The sequence below is a fragment of the Rhinatrema bivittatum genome, chromosome 8 (genome assembly GCF_901001135.1).
Source record: "Rhinatrema bivittatum chromosome 8, aRhiBiv1.1, whole genome shotgun sequence".
Lineage (NCBI taxonomy): Eukaryota > Metazoa > Chordata > Amphibia > Gymnophiona > Rhinatrematidae > Rhinatrema > Rhinatrema bivittatum.
Genome location: NC_042622.1, coordinates 188,742,390 through 188,759,282, shown reverse-complemented (window position 1 = coordinate 188,759,282; position 16,893 = coordinate 188,742,390). Strand labels below are relative to the sequence as shown.

Here is a 16,893-nt window from a genome sequence, read left to right as displayed (position 1 = left end):
TGACATAAGTTTTCCATGACGGGCTCCATCGGTTTATGTCACCCCCACATGCGAGGGCTAACATTCTGCTGTCCTAGGAGAAGAAATTTACAACAGAATATGAAAAATAAAGCATGCATGCATGGTCAATAGGACAAAACAAGTGCTGACATATGGGCAAAGTTCAGGCATGGTTATTACCCCCGCCACACATTATATGCCATCTACCTGAATATTTTGCTGAGGTCCCTCAGCGTGAATATGTAATGACACCGCCGAGAGGTTGCCAGGAACACGGTTCTCATCCTTTCCTGTAATTCTACAGAGACCAGAGTGATGGCTGAAAGCAGGTCTTGGAGGCAGTCATTAGCAGAAGCAGTTAGACTCCCAGCCTAAAGGAACCATTAACAGGCAAGTTAGCAACTTTTCCCTTCATTCTAAATTGTAGTGGGCGAAGACCAGCTCAGCGAGTTCTGTTTTAGCTGATTTATGCTTCTCATTCCATTCTGCAGCAGTGAACTGTAACTAAATATGGAAGGAACCTATAGGACAGATTGGAATATTTTAGAATAATTGGAAAGATCTATGACCTTCATAAGATGAAAAGGGTTTTTTTTTGTTTGTTTGTTTGTTTGTTTGCAATCCCTTAATGTTAAGTGCACATTAATGGAACGTCGATTGTAAGTTATTTCTTTAATAGTCCTTTACAGTCAGTTTACTGCATGGTTTATGCTGCTCTCAACCTTCTTGCCCTGACTCTTCTTTTAATTATTCATACATTAAAAAGATGCACATATCAAAACAGCTCAAGGTATAAAGAAGAATCCATGTTAGAAAGGCGGTCAAATAAATGGCTTACGTTCATAGGGTAATATACAAATCAAGAATGATTTGATAACTCCTTGACCTAGTAACACAGGGGGTCAATATTCAAAAGATTTATTCAGTTAAAATCAGCTCTAACCCCCTGCACTTAGATGGACAAATTTAGCATGAACATTGTGCTCACCGGCTAATGGTGAACACTGTCCCACTCTGGCTCCCTTCGCACAGTTAAATCTGTCCACAAGAAACAATTATTGGCAGAGATTTAGCCAGACAAAAAAGGGGCCAGAGTGGGACAGGGTTTTCAACTTTAGCCAGCGAGCGTTATGTTCAGTGCTAAATCTGTCCATCTAACAGCAGCTGCAAAAAAAAATGTCTGCCTTACAATTACTCACACAAGACTTGTGTGGTTACATTTAACTGTATTCAGACGCAACGTTAGCCACTTATCTGGAGCTGAATATCCAGACAAAGTTAACCGATTAAAATTAAACAGTTAACTTTGGCGCTCAGCAGGTCTTTGAATATCTGTCCCATAGTAACACAGTAAATTACAGCAGATAAAGGCCTATTGACCTACTCCATCTGCCCAGTTGAGATTCTTCCTCTGGTTATCTACCCACATTGTGTAGATGAGCACACAAATTACCATACACAAACCAACAACAGTTCCTCATCATTACATCCCTGCTCCCCCCCCTCCCCCAACCGTACCATGTCTTCCACCTGATCTCTCAACCCTCCTCCACCACAGCTCTCCACATCTGTTCCGCGCATGTCCAAAATCTATCCCAGTGCTGGTCTCTAACTCTCCATTTCAGGACTTGTCATCTTCCTCTGATTCATGCAAGACCAAAACTTAATCCAGCCCCCAGGTCCCCAGATATGTCTTCTCACCAAGTTTTGTAATAATCCTCACAAGCCACCAAAATGAGTGAGGCTTTTGTCCAAAACATCTGGCCTCCCCATGCTCAATTATGTTCAGATTTTAACCCTAGTCACTCTGTGCAGGTTACCCCATCCTTCTCGGAAGCCCAGTACAACTGTCCCACTGCTGTTTAGGATTGTAATCACTGCTCCAAGCAAGTAATCCCAGTGTTTATTATCCTGGTTAAATGGGGGATTCAAGATTGCATATTTACTCCATCCCTACCCCAATATCTTTCCACTAAGCTATGTAATAAACTAAAATACCATCAAACTAGCAAGACTGTTGCCCTAACATCCAGCCTCCTAGGTCTCCATGGACTTAATAAACAGTACCTGGACACCATTAACTTGCCGACACCATTGCAACCAACCTAGCTACCCCATGACCTGCAATATTGTTGGGCAGTTCTTCCTCTCTCAACCAATTTTCCCCTTTTTACCACTTCCTTTGCCTCTGCTCTTGAGGATACTGAAGGATGAATTGTAGGCAATATTGCATTCTGTCACTATCATAGATGACAGCAAACAAGAATTGTTTGTCCATCTAGTCTGTCCAACTCTACCCTTGGCGCAATGTGATAGACCACAGTCTGAATGGAATTTTGATCTTATTAATAATTAAATTATATAATTCTAATTAAATTCCATAACTAAGGAAACCTCTCATAAAATGATGTGAAAAATAGATGGAGTGTAAACCTGTACCAGCTCTCTCCACCATGGACTCTACCCCCACTAAAAGCAATCTATAGCACCTCTAATGCCTAATATAGCTGCACTGGCAGATGGAGTCTGAGGGTGTAATGAGGAATGTGGATGGGGTGGAGTGAAGTGCACAAGAGTAGGTGGTGTAGTATATGTGTGTATACATGAGTGATGTGTGTGAGGCATGAGTGGGTGTGTGGGTGGAGTGTGAGGCACATGTGTGAATGGATGGGGAGTATGCGAATGCACACAAGTGAGGTGTGTGTGAGTGAGTAGAAGGTGTGTGAGTAGGCGGTGTGTCTGGTGAGAGGAAAGTGTGAGTGGTTGGTGTGTGCATATCTGAATGGGATGTGTCTGAGTGCGGGTCCTTCTCCCTTCTCCTTGTACTCCCCACATCCCACTGCACCCTATCATGCCTCCTTTCCCCTTGCCTGTTCAGCTCTCATTCCCCTGTCACTCATGCCATCCTCCATACCTCCCACCTCATTGCCCAGCAGCTTTCTGCATTTCCTCAGCAAGCGGGTCCCAAGCTTCCTGTCAGTCATGGTCCTCAATGTCGACAGGATGTGCACAGATGTCAATCATCGCTTCTCTGCTTTTGGGTAGCAATGCCACTGGGGGCAGTGCTATCTTCTCAAAGTGCAGGGTCCGGACTCCTTGCCAGCAGCACTGTGTATTATACCCACATGACTGTGTGCTGCGCCATTGGGATCTGCTCTGATTTGGCAAGCAGGATCCAGTCTTGCTGTACTGCCCCATGTGTCTGGTGCTCTGCTTGTGTCAGCACGCTACATGCAAGCTGAGGAAGCGCAGACCACACCAACCAACATAGGGATGGTAACTTTCGAAGGGGCGCACACTGACACATAAGCATCGGCACGCGCCCAGGGACACGGCTATTTTATAACACATGCGCACATACGCACGTATGCTATAAAACAGCCTGGGCACGTGTATTTGTGTGCCCTATTTGCAACTGGACGCGCACAACCGCGCACATCCAGGTATGAGCCGTGCAAGTGGGGAGAATTTTATAATTGGCGTGCATCCACCCCATGGCCAGTTTCACCAGTTCTTCCATCAGTTCACCCAGTATAGAGCTAGATTCTTCAAACCCCCACCCCCCCCCCCCCCCCCCCCCCCCCCCCCCGGTTTAATAGCCTGCTCTGTCCCCTGTTACCCCAGCTCCCTTTAAACCCCTCAGGGATGGCTGCTTTTTTTTTTTTTTTTTTTAAACTTACACTTCCTCAATAGTAGAAATAAAGTTACGCGGCACTGGACCTGGTCCTGAAGCCGGGTGCGTAAGTATTTATGTACACGTCTCTTGACCCCGCCCCGAAATGCCCACACCCTGCCCTGATCACACCCAAGTGAGATGTGCATGCAGCAGGAGATGTGCGCGTATTGGGGCAGCTTTCAAAATTCAGTGGGTGCGTGTAAGCCCTACTTGTGCACGCATCCCCTAACTGATGTGCATGCCAGGCTCTTAAAATTCACTTAAAGAGCACAAATGACTGCCATTTATTATAGTAGAGATTACTAATAAAAATGATTCATATGCCCCATTTTCTTTATCAGGTACACAGTACTGCAGTCACTGAGCTTATGTTTGACATCCAACTTCTAATCAGTGCTGTTTAATATTAGCACCAACACCAAGAACTGACAAAGTCATGTGCTACCACCAATCTCCCTTTCTCTTCGGCTTCATCCTACTGTGTGTAGGGGTGTTCCCCACTTATCTAGGGCCAGTCACCAATGGATCAATAAATTAGTGCCACAAATGCTGTGAAACCCAAGACATTTTAATACTCTGCTGGCTCAGATGTGCATTTCTTGGTCATCAGTGTGAGGTCAACGATTTATAAAGAGATTCCCCCAACCAAGTATATTGAAATCTTCTCATACACACTCTGTCAAAAGCTATTGCTCACATAATAGTACAGTAGATGTCAGCACTAAAAGACCCCTTGACCCATCCAATCTGCCTCTTGCTCCAGTCTACTTGTTCACCTCAGACCTACTCAATTCCCAGTCACCTCCCTCTATCTTCCCTACTATGACCCTCTGTATGTGTCCTCAAACATTTTTCCCATTCAGTTAATGTTTTGGTAAATAAAAGCCTCTGCGGGCAGACTATTTCAACCATCCTCTCAGTTCATACGCACATCCTTTCACCGCAAATATTTTAGCATTAAAAGTATCTCTCTAATACTAAAATGGTCCATTGTTGGGCAATTAGTTTAATACTAAAGACTATTAGCAAATTGTATTTTAGCACCTCAGAAGTTATAAATCACAAGTTAGCTCTTAGTGATTGTAAATGAGCATGTTGTCCTTAACACTTTTATAATTAGAATTAGGAACAAAATACATTTTACCTTGTGTTCAGCTACAGGCTGCAGAAAATGCAACTTCAACATAGTGCTGAAGATTCCAAGCTGATCACTCTGACTGTGGGAAAAATTATAATGAGCTTAAAATCTGGGAAAATATGTTTGTTATTGTGATGTGAGCCTAAATCAAGTGACTAGATTGGAATATGTTCAGTTTTTGAGCTAACATAAAGCAGTAAATTATTTGTAGGGGCCACAGATGTTTACCGTAGAAAAATAAAATCTGAAATCATAAATCATCCTGAATCAGCCATTCTTGAAGAGGGCGTCAGTGTGTAATTTTGAAGAAAACATCCACACAACAATGCAAAGAGAGGGATAAAGAACAGGTAAGGAGAATCCATAGGTTTAAAACTGAACATGCCTAGGATAGGGGCAATGGAAGAGACAGAAGTGGCGTATCAAACGTTCACTTGATCCTGAACATCTTTCGTTGGCAGTGAGGTTCCAAGTGCACAGGTAATTTACATTCTTCACCATCTTCCATTTGAGGGTAAAAGGATCATATATCCCTCCTTGGTCAAGTAGCTGGCGAACAAACTCACATGCAGATTGATTTCCATGTTGATCCACCTTAAGTTAAAAAAAAAGAAAATGGCATGACAGTGCCCCAGCAAGTCTTATGGGCATAACCCATATATGAGATCTTTCAAGCTTTCCTCTAAAATAGTGTTTCATGAGCAGTGGGTGCATTCAGTAGGGCTAGAGAATAACGCTTTCTATGGCACATAAACTGCAAATAGAACATTCTATATAGTCAAACCCACCAGTAAAAACCTCCCCAACGACTATGACTACTAAATTGAATGTATCCATTATGTACAAGAATGCATACAGAATGCAATTTTCATATTCGCAGTGGTGCCTGCAGGCCCGCAGATACTTTGTACCCGCAGGCCTACAGGCTAATTTTCAAAGGGGATTCTTTACCCTGCATACACTGCAGGTACAAAGAAAAAAGAACCACAGTCTGTCCTGGCTTTAGTCCTGTGCACCAGGTCAGACGATAGACAATATTAACATATTGCACCAGCCACAAGGCAGTGCATTTGCTACCTTGGCCGCACACAGCAACTTAGGGATGAGGCAGTAAGTTCAGGATTACCAGCAGCGGGGGTCAGGGGAGGACAGCATCAGTACTGCCTCAGTGGATCCCAAGATTTCATGTATGTGGTTAAACGGTGCATTGCTGATTTCTTTTTTTTTCTTGAGAAAATGGCCTTTGGATTAAATGTAATCTTAAATTACAGTCTGTGAATTCAGCATCAACCAGCACCGCTATAAGCAGAACATGAATTTATAACCATACAATGGAGGAACTGAAAGGCAAAGCCTCTTTTGATAGGCCATGTGCACTCAGCTGAAAAAACAGATTTTCCTTCTGCATTAGAAAAGCACCTTAGCTAAGTTAAGGTCATCGAGCAAACATAACAGCTTCTTGTTTCCTGCTGGTGTGTACAAAGCAGCGTAATGCCATTCCAATCGATCTTTCAAACACCTCCAGAGCATCTGGGGATCTGTGGACCTGAGAAAACGATCAAGAATGTTTCAATTTTTGTTAATGCAGGGCTCAATAAATTTGTTCTGAGCCGACCAACAAAGTGCGAAGTGCATCCTCTCCTGCTCAAAATTTATGCACGTCATTTCTGTGAGGTTACAATGGCAAACGTCAGCCTTGAAGATAGAAGGTGCGACCGATGGAGAACAGTATTGTCTGAAGCTGAGAACCAGGGCAACCACCGTCACTGGAGGCCACAACTCCCTTAGAAGGGGTGAATAATTTTCCCATTACTTCAAAACAAAAGGGTAGCAATCACGTTTGCTCCATGTTAATCCTCTAATGAGAGAAAGAGAATGAAGTGTGACAACGTAAGCATGGTCACTTCCTGTTATGTAACAGCGACATTCCGTGTTGGGTTGGACAGCCTGGTCTAACCCGATGGGAAGAGGTGACAATGAAGGTTACCATATGAAAATGCTAACGTGCAAAGGATGGCCCCAGGGGATCAGGCCCATGGAGCTGCTGCCGCCGCCACAGGGAAAACAAGGATACAGAAATGAGATGAGAGACTTCAGGAAGGCTCCCACTCCTGTGACAAGAATTGTTCTGGGGCCTGGTGTTGGTTGCAGTGGCTGCACAGACATGAGGGCTGCCACGATTAACACCAGCCATGTGACTGGCCCGACCAGCCCACTGGGGCATGCCTGAAACCCCCATAGGCCAAGCCGCCCCGTACCTGTCATTCTCAAAACTCTAGGTAAAATAATCCTGAGAAAGCAAAAATTGAGTTTATTTACAGTGCCAAATCTGAAAGAAAGCAGAATTCAGCCAGCTAAGTGCTCCAATCAGCTGAATGCCAGTGATATTTAAAATTATAACTAAAATCACATTTTTTTTTTAGTCTGGAGGAGGAAAGACATTTACAAGCAGAGATACAGAGGCCCTTTCATCACCTATTAAGAGTGAAACTATCCACAACTGCTTTCAGTTAGGAGGCTGCAAAAACACCTCACCTGTTCATTGCAATTTTCAACTCCAGAAACTCCGCGACTTCCCCCAAGCAAAGGGCGTTCATGTGCTGCTGCATGACTGCCGATTTTCCACACCCTGCGTTTCCAATCAGCATCACTGGCCAACCAGCGACAGACAGAAGACTCGAGAGGTGTAATATTTGCTGCAAAGTAAAAGATTAGTATCTCTAATTCTCTCAGTTTGATCCTCATGGCTCATCAAAACAGAGAAAGACAAAAAGCAGAGCCCCAATATTACCTTTCTAGTGTTTTGGGAGGATTTTTTGGGTTTTTTTACCTTTTAAACTTCAAATTCGATTCTATACGTTTTGGTACAGGGAACGCTTGTGTGACTTCTTTCTTTAAGAGGGCAATTCTCAGTCATTTACGCAAATAAATTGGCTTCAAAAACACTTTCCTGTGCCCAAGCTAAAACTCTACACAGGTTCCCACTAGGGGGGGAAAGGAGGAGAAGAGGCGTTCCAGGGGGCGTGTGTATGTCAGGGAAGCAAAAAAAACAGCACGCACACATGCGATTTCCATACGCACATGCGCGATTTTACACCTGTCGGCTCTCCTCGCATTTGGTATACACGTTAAAAGCATCCGTGTAGTCTGCAACCTCATGGCCTAGTTGTAAACTGCCCCCATATCGTCTTGGATTATTTTTTTCCCCACAGTTGCTTTATACAGTAGGCTAGTAGTACTACATACAACACTCATTAATAAGTGAATTTTCAAAGGAATTACACGTGTTAATGTAACATTCTATCACAGCAATTTTCAGAAGTCATTTACCCACATTAAGTTTACTTAACTCAGGTAATGCCTATTGACAATCCAATGGCATATGTTATAGCAATTTTCAACAGCCCACTTGCACACGTACACTGCATTTACATACGTAAAACCCAGTTTTAAGCCTGAAAATGATTTTGAAAATCAGGCCCTACGTGTACTAATTCAGGATCTGCTTAGCACATTTAGTGGGTGTAAACGTGCACCCCTATACCATACAAAGGTAAGCACAGTCCTGCTAAATTTTCTAGTCGGACTTATGCATGAAAGTCTGCTTTGAAAATTTGGGCTGAACACACAGTACTTCGGCCCTAAGTGCTGTGTTATAAAATTAGTCTCATAAAGGTCCAATTTTAAAAAGCGTGTATGCAGATCCACCCCGACTCTGCCCACAGAAACCCTTCTGATCCATATAAGCAAACTTGTGCACAAACGTGACATGTGTGCATAAGTTTTCCCACATATCAGATATAAATTTTGTAAATGGGCACTTCTGTGTCTATAAAACACTGCTTTAGCTGTAGAGGTCCTTTTAAAAAATGCCCCCCCCCCCCCCCCATAATGTGTTTTTACTACCTATTTTACTGTGTATTCTGGGGATAATTGTGTAACAAATTTTAAATCAAATACAGGCATAAGTTACACCAATTTTCAGAAGAAAAGTGCACCCATAATTTTCCTTTGATGGGATAATTTTCAGAAGAAAAGTGCACCCATAATTTTCCTTTCATGGGATAATTTCCCTTTGAAAATTATCCCATCAAAATTACCTGACACAATTACACCAGCTAATTTGCATGCAGATTCATTTAGGGAAATTTCATGTGCATACTTTTGAAAATGCAAAAGTGTGCGCACAAGTGCATGCCCCTCCCCATCCCCACCCTAGGGAACGCCTTTGTTCATGATGGGTAAACTTGACAACCTTACGGGCTATACGAACGCAAGTTCACCTGCGTATGAGGCGGGAAGTTTAGTAACAGACCACTTCTGTGGACAAAGCACTATTTTACCTGCAAAAATACTTTGGAAAATTACTGTCTCTATGGGCAAATTTGATACTGCCTGTGGTGCTTGCAGGCTTGCGGGCAATATTACTTCTGGGCTGCCAGGTCACTATCAAAAGCAAACTCCTCAGAAGTTTCCTCCTGCGCCTTTGTAGGAAGCAGAGCTGTAATCTTCATTCACAAATGTCTCCAGGGATTTTTATTCCCTTATTGTATATACCCTTGCCATCAGCTTACCTAGTCTGATCATTGTAGCGATGATCCTGGGCCAGGGCCCGTGCAAACACCGGTTCTGAATCTGGCCATCAGGTACCACCCTTGACTCCCATCCCCATCCCCACCCCCACCAGAGGCCATAAATACTTGCTTCCACAGCATCCACAGCCCCAGCCGACACAGAGGGGCAGAAGTCCCAACCCAGGGATCGAATCAGGAGCACAGTGTTTATCGCCTGGCTCACCTACAGGCCGATTCAGTAAAGTCCGCGGGAGAGCGGATGAACGCCCGCTCTCCCGGCGCGCGCACAGGCCACTCGCCTGTGCACGCGATTCAGTATTTAAATTAGGTGGTGCGGTAGAAACGGGCAAAAGGAGGCACTAGGGTCACTAACGCATCCCTAGCGCCTCCTTTTAGCCCGGAGCGGCGGCTGTCAGCGGGTTTGACAGCCGACGCTCAATTTTGCTGGCGTAGGTTCTAGAGCCCGCTGACAGCCACGGGCTCGGAAACCGGACGCCGGCAAAATTGAGCATCCGGTTTTCGACCCAACAGCCGCCAGCCCATTTAAATTTTTTTTTTTCTTTTTTTTTTTTTCACTTTTTTTACCCTTCGGGACCTCCGACTTAATATCACCATGATATTAAGTCGGAGGGTGCACAGAAAAGCAGTTTTTACTGCTTTTCTGTGCACTTTCTTGGTGCCGGCAGAAACTAGCGCCTACCTTTGGGTAGGCGCTAATTTCTTAAAGTAAAATCTGCACATTTTACTTTCTGTATCACGCGGGAATACCTAATAGGGCCATCAACATGCATTTGCATGTTGAGGGCGCTATTAGGTGCCGCGGGTTGGACGCGCGTTTTCCGCCCCTTACTGAATAAGGGGTAAGGGAAAACTCACGTCGAAGAGCAGATTAACAGTGCGCTCCGACGGAGCGCACTGTACTGAATCGGCCTGCTAGTCGGCCCACTGCTTCTGTAGCTGCGTCCTTTACATCTGAAAATGTTTGCATGGTTTTAAAAAAGGCAATCGTTGTGCAGAGTTTCCCATCTGCAACAGAATCCCCACCTATTTTTTATACAGGCAAAAGTACATGGCAAGGCTGTTTTGCAGACTTTTACCTGCATACCCTGGGAGAGAGGAGAGGCAAGATTCAAACTATGTTTGCACGTGGGTGAACACATATTTACCTACATAAAAATGTTTAAATATTTCCCACTTTAATGCTTAAAGTTTGTATCATGGTCCACTAAAAAGAAAGATTCATTTCATCCTTAACTTTCTCTTATTCTGAAGTCTTGTCCCAGCTAGAAACATACCTCAGTCTGAAGCGTGTGCACGAAAGCTTCCGAGGGCAGCCCTTGTCCATGCGGCACAAAGTTGGGAGTGATAGCCTCATTCCATCTGACCAACTGGCGGGTGTCGCCATCAATGTAATAATCCCAGATCTAGAGAAGGAGGCACCACTCATTATTGGCCCAAAGGGGATGAAGCCAAATTACATATTTTAGGAGGTCTATTTTCAAAGGGTTTTAGGCTCCTACCTTTTGAGGTTAGGCTCCTAAATTGGCTCTTTGGAAAATTTATTAGGGCTGAGTTCCTAAAGTTTAGGCTCAGAGTTGCACTAAATTTAGGGCCTAAAGAGTGAGTGGCTACAGGATGGGGATGGAGTTAGTGTGGGGAAACAAAGTAAGGCTTTTAGCACTTATTTTCAGCACTAAACGTGTAATTTAGGTCCCTAACTCCACACGCATGCACAGCAAGCTTAAATCTAGCACCTTAAGTTTTAGAAACCTAAATTCATGTACATTTTCAACTGAAAACTTAGGTCACCTAAGTTCAGCTAAAAATAGATCCCTAACTTAGGATATAATTTTCAAAAGGAGTTAAAAATAGCGGCTATCCCAGCAATTTTCAGAAGCCCATTTAAGTGCATAAAACCTTTTCACAATTTAGCCCTATGGAGTGAATTTTTAAAGGAGTCACACGTGTTAAACGCAGCACATTTCAAAAGCCTCCATTTTACACAAGTAAAATCTTTTTGAAAATTACCTCCTTGGGACCCTAAATTTAAGCGCTTAGCTTTTTTTTTTTTTTTTTTTAAATAATCAGCTGCTAAACGGGTTTAGGCTGATATGAACAGTGCTGGTAAGTGCCATCACTGACTGCCACCTCCAGGCAGACAACTCCCCTGAGCAAGCTCACCCTGGCAAACTGAAGGAAAGATTTGGAATATCAGGTGTTTTCTATGTATCTTTTAGACCAGTGCAAATACCTGATACTCTGCCAGGCAGCAATGTAAGAAAACAGAGATTCTTTGGCTGTTTTCTTTTTCAGTTTCTAGGAGGCAATTTAAAAACGTAGATGTGACCAGCTTAGTGTTCAAGAATTTGGTTCTATTTCTTTGTATAACAAAGAAAACTTAAAAACAAAAAAATCAAAATTAGGGGGAATTATGAATATAGGAAAATTGGTTCTTACCTGCTAATTTTTGTTCCTGTAGTACCAAGGATCAGTCCAGACTGCTGGGTTGTGTCTCCCTTCCAGCAGGTGGAGTCAGAGAAAAAAGTTGAAGGCACCCTCTGATAACCCAGTGTGCCACCTGCGATCCCTCAGTATATTCAATATCAAAGCAGAAAATTTAAGTTGAACAATCAATGACTAGATCAAGAACAAAAAACGCAAGTAAAGAGCACTAAAAGCAAATGTTGCTTACCTGTAACAGGTGTTCTCACAGGACAGCAGGATGTTAGTCCTCACATACGGGTGACATCATCAGGATGGAGCACAATCACGGAACACTTCTGTCAAAGTTTCCAGAACTTTGACTGGCCCCTACTGGGCATGCCCAGCATGGCACTAACCCTGAAGCCAGCAGGGGTCCCCCTTCAGTCTTATTTGATAGCTACAGGCAGTGCCGAAAAAATAAAACAACAAAACGTTACGAACCCAACACCGCGGGGCGGCGGGCGAGTTTCGTGAGGACTAACATCCTGCTGTCCTGTGAGAATACCTGTTACAGGTAAGCAACATTTGCTTTCTCACAGGACAAGCAGGATGGTAGTCCTCACATATGGGTGAGTACCGAGCTGAGGATGTCCGAACATGCACCAAATGTACCCAACGGCACGCAACAGGCACAACAACTGGGGTGGAATTTGGTAGAGGGCATCCTGAACCCCACCGGGCAGGCGGAAGGGTGTTCGTACGTCACATTGGAAATAGGTTACGCAGGACAGACAGGCCGAAGATGGAATCTTGTCTTCCGGCTTTGTCTAGGCAATAGTGGGCTGCGAAAGTGTGGAGAGAACTCCAGGTGGCAGCCCTGCAAATGTCAGGAAGCGGCACCGAACGTAGGTGTGCTACTGAAGCCGCCATGGCCCTCACAGAGTGTGCTTTAACACGGTCTTGGAAAGGAATGCCTGCTTGCTGATAGCAAAAAGATATGCAGTCCGCCAACCAGGAGGAGAGAGTCTGCTTACCCACAGGTTGCCCTAGTTTGTTGGGATGGAAAGAGACGAATAACTGAGTGCTCTTCCTGTGGGCAACTGTATGGTCTAGGTAGAACGCTAGAGCCAGTTTACAGTCAAGGGTATGCAGAGCCTGTTCCCCTGGGTTGGAGTGGAGCCTGGGAAAGAAGATAGGTAGTATGATGGATTGATTAATGTGAAACGCCGAAACTATCTTAGGCAAAAACTTAGGGTGAGTGCGGAGTACCGCCCGGTCCTGCAGGAGTTTAGTGTAAGGCGGATAGGTAACTAGGGCCTGTAACTCACTAACCCTGCGAGCTGAAGTGATAGCCAAAAGGAAAATCACTTTCCATGTGAGATATTTCAGGTCACAGGAGTGAAGAGGTTCGAAGGGTGGTTTCATGAGCTGCCCGAGAACCAGATTAAGGTCTCAAGAAGGGGCCGGAGGATGTAAAGGTGGCTTGATATGGAGCAAGCCTTTAAGAAAACGTGTTACGAGGGGTTGTACCGATATAGGGACATCCCCGACACCTTTATGGAAAGCGGCTTCCGCACTGACATGCATTCTGATGGAAGAGGTCTTTAGACCTGATTCCGACAAGTGCCAGAGATAGTCCAAAAACCTTGGGATTGGGCAGGAAAAGGGATCAAGGGATTGCGAAGAACACCATAATGTGTACCTTTTCCATTTATAGGAATAAGATTTTCTTGTGGAAGACTTTCGTGAAGCAATCAGGACACGAGAAACCGAATCTGAAAGGTTAAGTGGTTGAAGAATTAACCTTTCAACATCCATGCCGTCAGGGACAAGGCCTGAAGATTGGGATGGCGTAGACATCCGTCGTTCTGAGTGATCAGAAGCGGGTGCGTTCCCAAAGGAAATGTGCCTGCGGATGGAGAGATCCTGGAGTATGGGAAACCACACTTGGAGTGGCCAGTGAGGTGCTATCAGGATCATGGTTCCCTTGTCCTGACAGAGATTCACGAGAGTCTTCGAGAGAAGAGGAAGTGGAGGGAATGCATAAAGCAGACTGGCTGCCCAGGAGAGGGAGAATGCATCTCTGGGCTGAGAGCGCTCGCTGCGAATGAGGGAGCAGTAATTGTCCACCTTGCGGTTCTGAGAGGCAGCAAAGAGGTCTATTTGGGGATGACCCCATTGCTGGAAGATGGAGTTCGCCACCGAGGGATTGAGAGATCACTCGTGCGGTTGGAAGACACGACTCAGTTTGTCTGCCAAGACGTTGTACACTCCCGGCAAGTAGGTGGCCATGAGGTACATCGAGTGGGAGAGCGCTTCCGCCCAAATCTGTGCAGCTTCCTGACACAGAAGGAAGGAGCCTGTGCCTCCCTGCTTGTTGATGTACCACATGGCCACCTGGTTGTCCGTCTGAATCAGGATGACGTGATTTGATAGGCAATCCTGAAAAGCTCTGAGAGCATATCGCATCGCTCGAAACTCCAGGAAATTTATCTGGTGTTTGGCTTCCTCTGGAGACCAAAATCCTTGTGACTGCAGATCGTTCACATGAGCTCCCCAGCCGAGGTTGGAAGCATCGGTGGTGAGAATGAGTTGAGGATCTGGCAGGAGAAAAGGCAGTCCCTGGAGGAGATTGTTCTGATCTTTCCACCAGGTGAGAGACAGACGGAGTGCGTCGGTGATGTGGACAATGGTTGACAGAGGCTGAGTCGCTTGAATCCATTGTGACCTCAGAGTCCAATGCATGACTCTCATGGCCAGGCGGGCCATTGGTGTGAGGTGGACTGAGGATGCCATGTGTCCAAGAAGGACAAGGAATTGTCGAGCTGTTGCTGTATACTGAGACTGCAACTGATGAGCGAGGGCCACAATGGTTTGCACTCATTGTTGAGGTAGAAAGGCTTTTGCCTGTAAGGTGTCCAAGTCTGCCCCAATGAACGATAAGGTTTGAGATGGGACTAAATAGGATTTCTCGTAATTGACGAGAAATCCTAGAGAAATTAGAGTGTGTAGGGTCAAATCTAGGGACGATCGAGCGGCTTGCTGGGTTGGGGCCCTGATTAACCAGGCATCTAGATAGGGGTAGACGTGAACACCTTCTTTCCTGAGAAAGGCTGCGACAACCACGAGACATTTGGTAAAGACTCGTGGTGCCGATGCTAGGCCGAACGGAAGCACTCGGTATTGATAGTGCTTTGGGCCTACTAAAAACCTGAGATACTTGCGATGAGCTGGAGCTATCGCAATGTGGGTGTACGCGTCCTGGAGGTTCAGAGAGCAGAGCCAGTCTCCTCTTTGTAGAAGAGGTAGAAGCGAGCCCAGGATTACCATCTTGAACTTTTCCCGCTGGAGGTACTTGTTGAGGGCACGTAGGTCCAGAATTGGACGAAGCCCCCCGGATTTTTTGGGGATCAAAAAGTACCGGGAATAGAACCCTAGGCCTTGTTGTGAAAGAGGGACAGGTTCTATTGCTCTTAACTGGAGAATAAGGGAAACCTCCTGCTCCAGAGGTTGTAGAGGTGGTGATTCCGGTGGAAGAGCATGAAAGTTCAGGTGGTAACCCTGAGCAATGATTGCTAGCACCCATTGGTCGGTTGTGATTGATTGCCACATGCTGTGAAAGTGGCACAATCGACCTCCCACAGGTATGGCTGGCAGAGGGATCAGGCTGCTGCTCTCCAAGGGAACGTCAAAAACCTGAAGCAGGCCCCGGCTGGGGAGCTGCTTGTGGCTTTTGCTTCCGGGGCTGGCGGGGCTGAGATTTCTGATAAGGCCTCGTAACTCGGGACCTTGTTGGTGGAGGATAGTACTTCCTTGGGCAGAAGAATGTCCTGAGGGAGAAAAACCTTGCCCACAGCCGTGTCGAAACGGGCGCCCAGGAATTGCAATCCCTGGGATGGTACCAATTGACTCTTTTCAAAGTTGACTACCCAGCCGAGAGAGCGAAGACGATGTAAGACCGCCTGAACTGCCACTTTGCAAAGAGCTTCCGACTTTGCCCGAATGAGCCAGTCGTCCAAGTAGGGATGAACCAGAATCCCCTCTCATCTGAGGGCTGCTGCCACCACCACCATCACCTTGGTAAACACTCGAGGAGTCGTCGCTAGACCGAACGGGAGCACCCGAAACTGGTAATGTTCGCCCAAGACCATAAACCGGAGAAATCTTTGATGATGCTCCTGGATTCCTATGTGCAGATAAGCCTCGGTCAGATCCAAGGAGGCCAAAAATTCGCCTTTGTGGACGGCCGCAATGACGGACCTCAATGTTTCCATGCGAAAACGAGGCACCCGAAGCGCCTTGTTGACCATCTTTAAGTCCAATATCGGACAGAAGGATCCCTCCTTCTTGGGTATCATGAAGTAAATGGAGTACCATCCGGTCCGATGTTTGGTCATTGGGACCGGGACAATGGCCCCTAGATCCTTCAACCATCCCAAGGTCTGGAGCATCAACTGTTGCTTTATCTGGGGCCCGCAAGGCGACACCAAGAAAAGGTCCCGTAACGGGCGAGCAAAATCCAATGCGTAACCATGTTCTATGATGTTTAGAACCCACTGATCTGAGGTGATCTTGACCCATTCCTCGCAAAACAGAGAGAGACGTCCTCCAATCTCTGGAATCGAGGAATGGGCCAACGCACCTTCATTGAGCAGACTTGGTGGCAGAGAAAGCTTGGGAGGCTCCCACACGTAGAGACCGTCTCCTGCGAAAGGAATGGGCCCAAGCCTGGGACCTTGTGGACGTCTGCCTCGGAGCAAAGGATGGGGGCCCTACCTGTCTGGAAACGGCATTGACCCCAAAAACGACCCATGAATGATCCAAAAGTGCGGGAAGAACGAGGCTTGTCCTCTGGAAGCTTGTAAACCTTATTATCCCCCAAGTCTTTAATGAGATGTTCCAGCTTATCACCGAATAACAAATTTCCTTTGAATGGGAAGGAACCTAGCGGCGACTTTGATGTAGCGTCAGCCGCCCAGTGGTGGAGCCAAAGAAGTCTCCTAGCAGAAACTGTGGAGGACATTGTGCGAGAGGAGGTACGTAGAAGATCATATAAGGCATCAGCAGTATAGGCCACAGCT

General features: G+C 45.7%; 1 protein-coding gene across 1 annotated transcript in view; it reads right to left on the bottom strand.

The window, feature by feature from the left end:
• Nucleotides 1-16,893, bottom strand: part of LOC115096908 (dynein beta chain, flagellar outer arm-like) — a 630,228-nt gene that overhangs the window by 288,708 nt on the left and 324,627 nt on the right. The window contains 6 exon segments of the mRNA XM_029612190.1: nucleotides 208-371; nucleotides 4,821-4,893; nucleotides 5,200-5,408; nucleotides 6,234-6,360; nucleotides 7,350-7,510; nucleotides 10,684-10,812. Coding sequence (XP_029468050.1) covers nucleotides 208-371; nucleotides 4,821-4,893; nucleotides 5,200-5,408; nucleotides 6,234-6,360; nucleotides 7,350-7,510; nucleotides 10,684-10,812 — 863 coding nt within the window.